The following is a 10,581-nucleotide window of genomic DNA, read 5'->3' as shown; positions in this document are numbered from 1 at the left end:
AATGGGGGATGCTGGGAAAAGCAGGAGACAAAGTGTGGGTGCAGAGAGAATTGGCTTCAGAAGGGGCACATTACTGGCGTTCATGAAAGTAAAAGATAAAGCCTTGAGAGCCTGTAGAGACTCAGCTATCCAACAAATATTGATCGGCATCATCTGTATGTATGCCAGGAACTGTTGGCTCAGTCTCTTTGTTGACCTTGTGCCTTGCATCTCTTTCTCCTGAGTTCCTTCCCTTACCTGTCCCTCTACCCCAGAGGGCCCAAGGAGAGGGGCATTTCTACAGGACACTTAACAATATTCTCCTGAGCTAGGAGAATATTCTGGGCAAGAATACAGATTATTTAGATATACTAATTATTAATCTGAGTGGGGGGATTCAGAGAGGACTGAAAAGGGCAAAAACTCTCAGAGGGGTGGAGGGCTTGAGAGCCGGTTGTCAGGTACTTGGCAGAGAGCCATGGAGACAGGCCTGGAGAGGTGGAGTCATTCCCACGTCCTAAGTCCAGATGGCCTGGAGCGCCAGGATGGACCAGAAATTCATGTAGTTGAGATAGGAAAAGAAGCCTGGAGAAAGAAGAGAGCAGAGAGGGTGAGAAGCAGAGTTCACAGCCCACCCCTGACCCCAACTCCCTCCCCAAGCCCAGTCATACCCCTACCCTGTCCCAAATCCATTCCCAAATCCAAACCCAACCCCATCCCCACATCCAGCCCTATGCCCACACATTCCCACCCTCATCTCTCCAATCCTGTCTCCCACCACAGTCCCATCTTATCTAGCCCTATCCACAATCCATCCTCACCCCAAGCTCTATCCCACTCAGCCCCTGTCTGTCTTCCTGAAAACCCATGCCCAAACCCAACCCCACTGGAACCCAGACCAGTCATCAGGAAGACAAAGACGCCGATCCATGCCAGGTAGAAGCTGAGCCCCAGCTTGTAAGTCATGCCTTCCTGCAAGTATTCCCTGGCCTGCAGCAGGTAGAACAGGACACCCAAGATGATGCTGGTCCCTGCATGAGTAGAGGTGTTAGGAAGCTGGGCATCAGGTGTGTGCAGAACCCTGCCCATAGTTGTGCAGCTGCCTAGCACTTGATCAGTATTGTCCCACTTTCTGCTGCCTCCCTGTACCTCTGTGCACAGGTGGGAAACCAGGCTCCTGACCTTGTCATGGTAGAGAACATTGGAAGCGCAAGTCTTCAACCAGGCCATGGTGGTGTCTAAAACCACAGACTTTGGAGCCAACAGACCAGAGCTCTTGCCCTGCGTCTCCCTCCCACCTCATCTCTCCCACCACTTCATCTCTCTGAGCCTCATTTCCCTCCTCTGTAAAGCAGGCATAATCATAGGACTCATCTCCTTGGACTATCATGAGTTGTTGAGATTGGCACATTTCCTGATACACAGTGAGCCCAGAATTGAGCTCAATTATTATCATTGTATTGTGTCTTTAATTTTGGGCTTCTGAAGGAGGGGACAAGAAACCCATTCATTCTGAATATTTCAACTTTTAAAATTTGGGTAGTGAAGGCTTGGGTAATTTTTTCCTTTATGTTATTGAAAGATAATATAGGAGGTGTTTTCCATTTAATTAAAAGGAATGGGCAGAATTTTTTTGTAGAAAAATGTCTTCTATAAATGACACAAAACTAAGGTGTTTTATACCCTTTGTACCTTATATTTCAACAATTGGGAAGAGCTGCTGAACAAATTGGATAAATACTTCTTGCACACAAGGCAACAGGAAGTTCGAGTGTTGCTTATTCTTGACTTTGCTATCCCTCTCCAAGAATGTTTTCCTGATACAAATAAAAGTTGTGGTCAATTACTACAAATAACAGGAACGTAATATCCTTCATTTCCAAATTGAAGTGCCGCCCCACCTCCTTTTAAAAAGTGTATTTGGCATGCAAGTGGGAAACTAGACCCTTCTCCTCCTTTTATCTTCTTTTTAAACTAGACTAATCAGAGTATCAATTTTGAGTTATTTGTGTCAGGTGGGAGGATTGTCATGGTTAAGGACTTGGGCAAAGTTAAATATCTACCATCAAGTAGCAACATATTCTAATTCAGTCCTCAGTATACCTCCATGTGGTGGGAAATTTTATCCCCATCCTACAGATGAGAAAATTGTGGCTCAGAAAGATTAAGTAGCTTGAACACAATTACAGAGCAGGCGGTGGTGGGGAGATAGGATTTGGGATGCGAGTTGGAACTATAAATGGCTAATTGGGTAGAGGTTGACGTTTGCGTGATAAGGATGGAGGATGAGGTTGGGGATGGGTTGTGGTTGAGTTTGAAAGTGAGGGTCACAGGTGATAGGGTTGGGTTGAATTTGGAATGAGTGTCGAGGAGGGTTAGGTATGGGGTTGAGTTGGGTGTTGAGATTTGGAAAGGGATTGGGGATGGGAATGGGGATGGTTTAGAGATTGAAAAGTAGATAGGATTGGAATGCAGTTTGGGATGGGGATCGGTACCCCCAAGGGGGAAATGGGTGAGTTTGAGATTTGTTGGTGATAGAGATGGGAGGCAAAGTGGAAGCTGGTATTGGGGCTAGAGATGGGGTTGTATTGGAAGTTCATATTTTTTTATGGGCATGGATTGGAGATTTGGAGGCACATAGGACTGGGATTGGTGATGAAAGGGAAGATGGGGATGGGATTGAAATGTGGTGGGGAGGGGGTTGGATATCATGATGGGCACCAGACAAGGTACTTCTCGCCTTGGTTCCTGAGGGAAAAATCTTAGTGCCATGCCTGCCAGGAGGCTGATGATGACGTTGGAGAAGTCCAGCACGGGCAAGTTGGAGCTGGTGAAGAAGATGATGTTTATGAGTAAAATGCAGAGGCAGAAGCTGGCGATGCTGGCGAGGAGGAGAAAGGCCCAGGCAAAGTCCAGCAAATCTGGGGAAGGAAGAAAACCAGGAACACTGAAAGAGGCACTCGGTCCCTGAGCATGGTGCAGAGGGTCCCCAGTGAAGTTGGGAATATTCATGAACCCTCTCCCTTGCAGATTCTTCATCTTCATTTTAACAAAATTGAAATTGGTCTCTAGAGAAAAGATACTAAGGCAGATGCCTGTAGCACAGAGGGCACACCTCTGAGTCAATGAGAATAGGTTCTTGGGCAGGGAGAGGGGAGATGAACATTGAGGAACCAGCTCTGTGATGAGGGCAGATTCCATGGGGTGCAAAGCCTCAGGATAATGTGTAAGATCCTAGGGTTATAAGGACTGTGAGGTTGGGCATCATGGAGGTGAAGATGAGCACAGGGCAATGGGGATGGTCCTGAGGCAGTGGGGACCATTGGGGGAGGAGAAGGGATGACTATCCAAGGGGTAATGAGAACTATTAAGAGAAGGGAAGACTAACCCAGGGCAGTGAGGACCATCCCAGGGAAGGCAGAGAAGGATCCCTGGGACAAAGAGGAGAGATAAGTCCCAAGAATGGTGAGTATAGAACAGGCCTTACAAGCATTCTGGTCGTACTCATGTAGGCAGGAGATGTCAGGGCACTGCACAAAGAGGACAGTGTTGATGGGGATGGTCAAGAAGCCATCAGGGTGCTCAGGAGGTCTGAGTGGCACCTGGAAGTGGATCCAGGGCTGGCCCAGAGAGATGAGACCGATGATCATCATGCCAACCAGGCTTAGTGCCAGACTCAGTTGACGGCTGATCTTCTTGGCTCCGTGCAGCAGCCGCCAGCCCATGGGCAGCTGTGAATGGCTGTGTCTACCCCTGTTCTGAAACCTGTAGCAGATTGCCCACCACCAGTGTCAGCACTGAGTCCAGCCACCCAGCCCAGCCCAGCCACCCCAGGTCCAGCTGCCAGACCCCGTCCCAACCAGTCTACCCTTCAGACTTTCTTTTCTCTATGTCCATCCTCCATGCCCTGTATCCCCCAGGTCCTGCCTTTAGAACCTGCTCACCCACGTTCAGCCTCTAGGCTTCCTTACCTCCAGATCTAGCTTCCAAACCGTGCCACCCCCACACTCCATTCCTAGGTTGAATCAATCACAGGTCCAGCCTTTATGCCAAGCCCCACCCACAGCCAACCTTCTGATTCAGCCTCCTGCCACACCTGGGTCCATGCTCCAGCCTCCAGTATACTAGTTTTAGTTCTGCTTCCTCTCCTTTGCATGCTGTCCCTTCCCCAGAATTCTAGTCCAGAACCTGGCCCCCTGCCTGGACCACTGCCTCTCACCTGTCAGCATTGATCTCTTTGGATCTGCTTGCCTGTGTGCTCTGGATATTATTTTCTAGAGTACTCTGGTTGGATTGGGTATTGTCCACAGAGCCTTTGAAACTCTCCTGGGAGGGCCAGATGACTGATTCAACGCTTTTGATACTGACTGTGGGGCTGTGAGTAATTGAAGGGGGGACATCGACTTTAGCCCTAACTGGCGGTGTGAGGCCTTGAATACTTGAGTGAGAACTCCAGTGTCTTGGCCAGTGGCTATTGCTACTAGCTTGACTTCTGCTGTGGGTATCTGACTCTATATTAGTCAGGGAGTTGTTAGTCATTAACAGAGAATTTTGAACGTTGAAGTAGTGAGTTTGGAAATTGGGTGGAACATCTTGGGTGCTGAAGTGATGACTGTAGCTAACTGATGGTGCATCTTGGACACTGACCCGGTGACTGCTAAGAGTGGCTGGTGTGTCCTCAGTACTGACACGACGACTGTGGGTGACAGATGGTGTGTCTTGGGTACCGGCCCAGAGACTGTTGACTAATGGAGGTTCTTGGGTGCTGACCCGGCGATTGTGGATAATGGGCAAGGGTTCTTGGATGCTGACCTGATGCCTGTAGGAAATGGGCTGAGAGTCTTGTGTGTTGGCCTGGCGACTGTGGAGAATGGATGGAGAGGTTGGGGTCTCCTTTTGGGTATTGCTGGGAGCTGCTGGAAGGACATCTGGATGCGTGCTCTTGTCGTGAGGTTGGGGCCTCTGGGACATGTGGAAATGGAAGGCAAAGCCAGTCCCCCAGGTGAATTAAACAGCCTGCCAACTGCTTCAGCCCCTCCTTCCAGGCACCTTCATGTCCACCTAGGAGTCTCTTGGTCTCTTTTCTAGATTCAGGCTCTGTCCTTTGTGGTTTGGATCTCTCTGACCCTCCTTCTGTGTTCTCTGGTCTCTCCTGCTATTTAGGGGTTAGGCCTCAGGCCTTCAATCTGGCCTACAGCTGGGGGGAGGGGGAGGTTCCATGACAGTTGGAGAGATTCCAGGAAGTTAGGACGTTGGCCATGGATTCACACTCTAACCTGTGTGAGTGACAGGGGGACTGGACTGGGGCTGGGTCAGGGTGGGGTCCATGTGGGGTATGGGCAGAGTCAGGGTTGGGTCGAGAAGAGGTCATGCCTGAGTTTGAGAGATGTCAGGACTGGGCAGGGGTGGAGTGGCAGTGGGGAGGGAGCGACCAGTCAGAGCAGAATCAGAGAGGGGCCAGAGTAGGGTTAGGGCTGGGCAGGGCTGAGCCAGCCCTGGTGCCCCTGAGGTCAGTTCTTAAGTTTCTGGAGGGTGTGAGATCTGAATTTGTAAGCCCCTTCCTATCTGCCCCTACTCCACCCCACTCCCAGGGGGTCTGAACCAATTTCCTCCTTGTATTCCCTTTTCCAGTTCAGTGTCCCTCCTAGCTCTCTTTCTCTTCTGTCTCTGTCTCTCTTCATCTTTTCCTGAGGCCTTGGGGACCAAGAGAAGGTTGGACCCATTCCCTGCCCTCAGAGACCTGCAGCCCAGGCTTGGGAGGGGAGGCAGAACAGCCACAGCTTGAGAAGGGCTCAAAAGTGGACAGTGGAAATGTAGGAACTCCAAGTATGTGCAACCTTTCCAGTCAGGAGTGGTGATATTGCAAACTTCCGTTTCCCTTATCCTTCCTTTAGGCTTTTGTGGTAGCCTTTTGGAAAAAAGAAAGAGGAAGGAAGGAAGGAAAAAAAAATGCACAGACTTTTATGTCTTTAATTACATGAATATCAAACTCCTCTGTGTCTTGTTTTCCTCATTTGTCCAAGGAGATAATGGTATTTCAGAGAGTTGTCTTAAGGATAAAATGGGTTGGGGCGCCTGGGTGGCTCAGTCGTTAAGCGTCTGCCTTCTACTGAGGTCCTGATGATTGAACCCCATATTAGGCTCCCCAGGGAGCCTGCTTCTCCTTCTCCAGCTTCCCCATGCTTGTGTTCCCTCTCTCACTATCTCTCTGTCATAAATAAATAAAATATTTTTAAAAAGAAAAGGATGAAGTGGATTAAGAACATGTAAAAGTGCCTAGAACCAATCGTAATAAAAACCTGTTGGATTTTTTACACTTCGCAAATACTGATTTCGACTCACCAAGTTATGTTCTCCATTCCCCAAGCTCCTTCCCAAGTCCTAAACCCGTATACCCAACTTCCTCTGAAATCCACACTGAGAGGTGCCACAGAAGGACAGGAAGGAATTACTAGAACTAGATACCATGAATGTCCCCACGAGCTCATTTATTCTCACATTCCATCATTACCTTTTTCATTAAACAAATAGCAAAGGGTCTATACCAGCTGATGAGGGGTCAGTGGGAAACAGAAGATCTTTGTTGCTGACCCTCAATGAGGTCCACTGGAGAAGACTGGTAGGGAAAAAAAGTAGTGGGATAAGGGGAATCACAAGTCTGTGACAGCAGTGAAGAAAAGTTGCATGTTGCACGGTGGGAGCATTTGGTGTGTGGCTTTGTCCAAGAATTGAGGCTTGGCTAGGCTGGACAGCTCAGGAAAGGAGATGCGGAAGGAGTGGCATGGTTAGGGCATTTTGGGCACAGGTGGAAGTAGAGTACAACAGGCAGAAGGAGCAGCCTGAACTGTGTGTGGAGGTGCTGAGGTAGGGAAGCTCTCAGTGTGAAAGGGACCCTGTGAAATCTAGTGTGGCTGGACATAAGTGAGCAAGAGAGGTGGGGCAGGAGTCCCTGCCAGTCGGGAAGGTTGACAGGATCACAGGGGCTTGGTGGATGTAGGGTATAGATGACACCATGGATCTCGGCCTTGTGAACATGCTTTGGAGCCTGTGTTGTAGCTGTGTGTGTCCTGGATTGAGATCTGTGACAGGGTCTAGATAAGGGGATGAGGTTGAGAGCAGAGATGGAGCTGGGGTTTGGGGAACAGGAACTGGAGGAGGGGGTTGGAGACAAAACAAGTATGTTTGGGCTTCAAACAGGGTTGTGGATGGGGGCCAAGTTGGGTATTAGGGTTAGAGATGAGAATGAGGATGCATTTAGAATCAGAGACCGGGCTGAGGTGGGAATTGGGGTTTGGGTGGGGGTGGGGAGATGGCTGTGGGAGGAAGGGGATTGATAATGAGGTAAAAGGCAAGGTCTGGGTGGGGGTGGAGATGTGGCCATGGTCAGAAATGGAGACTAGCATGCCGCAGTGGTTTGCAGGTGGATCCTAGCCCCCAGAACTCTCTTCTTTCCCAGCCGACGTGGTCTCTTCCTGGGACAAGGACCGCAAATTCATCCTGCGGGGCTGGTCTCTTGTCTTCAGTGTCCTTGCAACCCTGATGGTGCTCAGTGTGGCGGATGGACGTCTGGTCTACTTGCAGGGCTCTTTTACAGGCTACCTGGGCATCTGGACAGACTGCAGGAGGTACAAGTGTGCCAACCTGGGCCAAGTCACCGGTCAGTAGGCGCCTGGGCAGGCTATGGGATATTTGAGGGAGGGGGTGGATCAGGACGTTATTTTGGGGCAGGAATCTCTGAGGAATCTCTTTGGATGTTCTTGGGAATGTTTAGAATTCTTGGGAGGGTCTCCGGAGATTCCCTAAAGGCATTGTGAAGGAGTCTTCTGGAGTTGTATATGACTTTTGAGGAAACAGGGAAACAAGACTGTCCTAGTGGATAGGAAGAGCATCACAATTGACAGAAAATCAATCTGTCTCATGATTAGATGGCTAAAGACACCATCATTTTCTCCCTCACTTAAAAAAAAATTATTTATTTGAGAGAGAGAGAGTGCAGGGGGTAGGGGCAGAGGGAGATGGGGAAGGAGAGAGAGTCCCAAGCAGACTCTGCATTGAGCCTGTGGTAGGGCTTGATCTCAGGACCTGGAGATACTGACCTGAGCCAAAACCGAGAGTCAGATGTTCAATAGCTACCCCCTTCCCTCATTTTTAAAAATAGTGTTTTTTAATTTTTAATTATTTATTTATTTATTATTTTTAAAAAAGATTTTATTTATTTGACAGACAGAGATCACAAGCAGGCAGACAGGCAGGCAGAGAGAGGGAGAGGAGGAAGCAGGCTCCCTGCAGAGCAGAGAGACCAATGCGGGACTCGATCCCAGGACCCTGAGATCATGACCTGAGCCGAAGGCAGCGGCTTAACCCACTGAGCCCCCCAGGCGCCCCTAAAATAGTGTTTTTTTAAAAAGATGGTTAAAGAGGGGTGCCTGGGTGACTCAGTGGGTTAAAGCCTCTGCCTTCGGCTCAGGTCGTGATACCGGGAACCTGGGATCGAGCCCCACATCAGGCTCTCTGCTCAGTAGGGAGCCTACTTCCCTTCCTCTCTCTCTGCCTGCTTGTGATCTCTGTCTGTCAAATAAATAAATAAAATCTTAAAAAAAAAAAAAGATGGTTAAAGAAAGATGATTTCCAGCTCCTTCAGAAACATCTTGCTTCCTTGTAGGTCTCTGTGTGTTTCCGGCACTTATGAGCACTGCAACAGGAGGCAGCCCAGAACCTGGAGCCAGAGTGCCTGGGTTTGGATCCTGGCTCAACCATTTGTGGGCTGGGTGATCTTCGGCAACTTCTTTGGCCTCTCTGTGGCTCAGTTTCCTCATTTCTAAAATGGTAGTGGTAGTAGTCCCTATTAATGCATTGTTAGAAGAATTAGGAAGTTAAAACAGTGCCTGGTACTTATTAAGTGCTACACCAGCATTAGCTATTTTTATTATAAGGGATTTTTTTTTCAGCCAATGCACCTACCTTCATTTCAGGTCTCAAATAAGTTTATGAAACTTCCAGAACATTGTGCGATATTAATCTTATTTATTTTGGATATCTATTTTTTGTATACCTCCCAAACTCAAGTTGGTGTAAGTAAGACAAACATGGTTTCAAGTTATAGAAAAGTACAGAGGCCTAGATCTATCCCAGGTTCAGGTACTGCTGGATCCAGGCGCTTAACGGGTGTCATTAGGGAATCCGTCTCTTGCCACCCCTCTGTGAAGGCTTCCTCTGTGTTGGGCCTCAGGCAAGCACTGCCTGGACAGTGGCAGTGGGGACCATGAATAGCACCCAGATTCTCTCCTTTCTGTGAGCAACCATGGGGGAAAGAGAATAAGTTATCTTCCATATCCCTCAAGCAAAGATCTCAGGATTAGCACTGAGGGGATCATATTTACTTCTCTGGGATTTCTCACTCCTCTCTGCACCAGTTGCTGTGGTCAGGAAGAAGTCATGCTGTGAATGGCTGGGTCTAGATCAGATGCTTTTCTTACGAGTCAATAGAGGGGCCATTTCTGTCAGAGGCACAAGGGCCAAAGGTGGACAGAGAGTTCCTTAAAACAAAGTCAAGTTGCTGTTGCCAGAAGAATAGGAATGGATGCTGGTCAAGCAAAAAAAAAAAAAAAAAAAAAAAAAGTTCACAAATTTCTCCCATATTAATAATACTTTATTGGAACTTAATTACCTTGGGGGTAAATTCCCAAGAGCGGAATAGCAGTCCTTCAGAAGAGCTGAGAAGACTTTGTAAGACTTTGATACACATTCCCTAAAATTTAAGTTACTTTTATTTGAACAGGCAATATATTTACATAGATTAACATTTTAACAAGTTCAAGAGTCTCCCTCACATTTCTGTCCCCCATTCCACCCATTCCCCTTCCTGGGGGCAACCTGTGCTACTAAGCCATTTTTAAGATCCTGTGTGTTCTTCTAGTCTTGTTTTCTGCACACATGAGAATATAGTTATGTTTATATACAGTATGTATAAACAAACATCTACACGTACACACATAAACACCCACACATATGTCTCTCTATATATTGCATATATTTATCACTTAAAAACACACAAGGTGGTATTACAGATCTCTTTTTATTTTTTAAAAAAAATTTAAAAAGATTTTATTTATTTATCAGATAGAGATCACAAGTAGGCAGAGAGGCAGGCAGAGGAGACGGGTGCAGGGGGAAGCGAGCTCCCTGCTGAGCACAGAGCCCAATGTGGGGCTCAATCCCAGGACCCTGGGATCATGACCTGAGCCTAAGGCAGAAGCTTTACCCCACTGAGCCAACCAGGTGCCTCTACAGATCTCTTTTTAAAAGTAAATCATCATTTATTGAATGCTAAGAATGTATAATCCTTTATGGTTGGTATAAAGACATAACATATAGGTTATGAGGGCCTTTTTTTTTTAAGATTTTATTGTTTATTTGACAGAGAGAGAAATCACAAGCAGGCAGGGAAGCAGGCAGAGAGAGGAGGAAGCAGGCTCTCCATAGAGCGGAGAGCCTGATGCAGGGCTTGATCCCAGGACCCTGAGATCATGACCTGAGCTGAAGGCAGCGGCTTAACCCACTGAGCCACCTAGGCGCCCTGAGGGCCTTTTTAAAGGTATAGAA

At 47.9% G+C, this 10,581-nt stretch overlaps 1 protein-coding gene across 1 annotated transcript; it reads right to left on the bottom strand.

Moving 5' to 3' along the window:
- Nucleotides 1-496: 496 nt before the first annotated feature.
- On the bottom strand, nt 497-3,704 carry LOC132005866 (outer dense fiber protein 4-like). The gene is made up of 4 exons (XM_059383377.1): nt 3,467-3,704; nt 2,754-2,900; nt 879-1,010; nt 497-564 (listed from the first exon to the last, which is right to left on the bottom strand). Exons 1-4 carry the CDS (start codon nt 3,702-3,704, stop codon nt 497-499), a joined length of 585 nt encoding a protein of 194 aa, XP_059239360.1.
- Between the last annotated feature and the right edge of the window lie 6,877 nt (nt 3,705-10,581).

Source organism: Mustela nigripes, chromosome 17 (assembly GCF_022355385.1).
Source record: "Mustela nigripes isolate SB6536 chromosome 17, MUSNIG.SB6536, whole genome shotgun sequence".
NCBI lineage: Eukaryota > Metazoa > Chordata > Mammalia > Carnivora > Mustelidae > Mustela > Mustela nigripes.
The sequence above is the reverse complement of the archived record's forward strand: the minus strand, read 5'-3'. Positions and strand labels throughout refer to the sequence as shown.

Bases quoted from the DNA above. Each gene is read 5' to 3' on its own strand.
- LOC132005866 (XM_059383377.1), bottom strand. From the start codon at position 3,704: ATGGGCTGGCGGCTGCTGCACGGAGCCAAGAAGATCAGCCGTCAACTG. The intron at 2,901-3,466 runs GTAAGGCCTGTT...TTCCTTCCCCAG, and splicing joins TGAGTACGACCAGAATGCTT to ATTTGCTGGACTTTGCCTGG. The intron at 565-878 runs GTCTGGGTTCCA...TTCTTTCTCCAG, and splicing joins CTTTGTCTTCCTGATGACTG to GCTTCTTTTCCTATCTCAAC.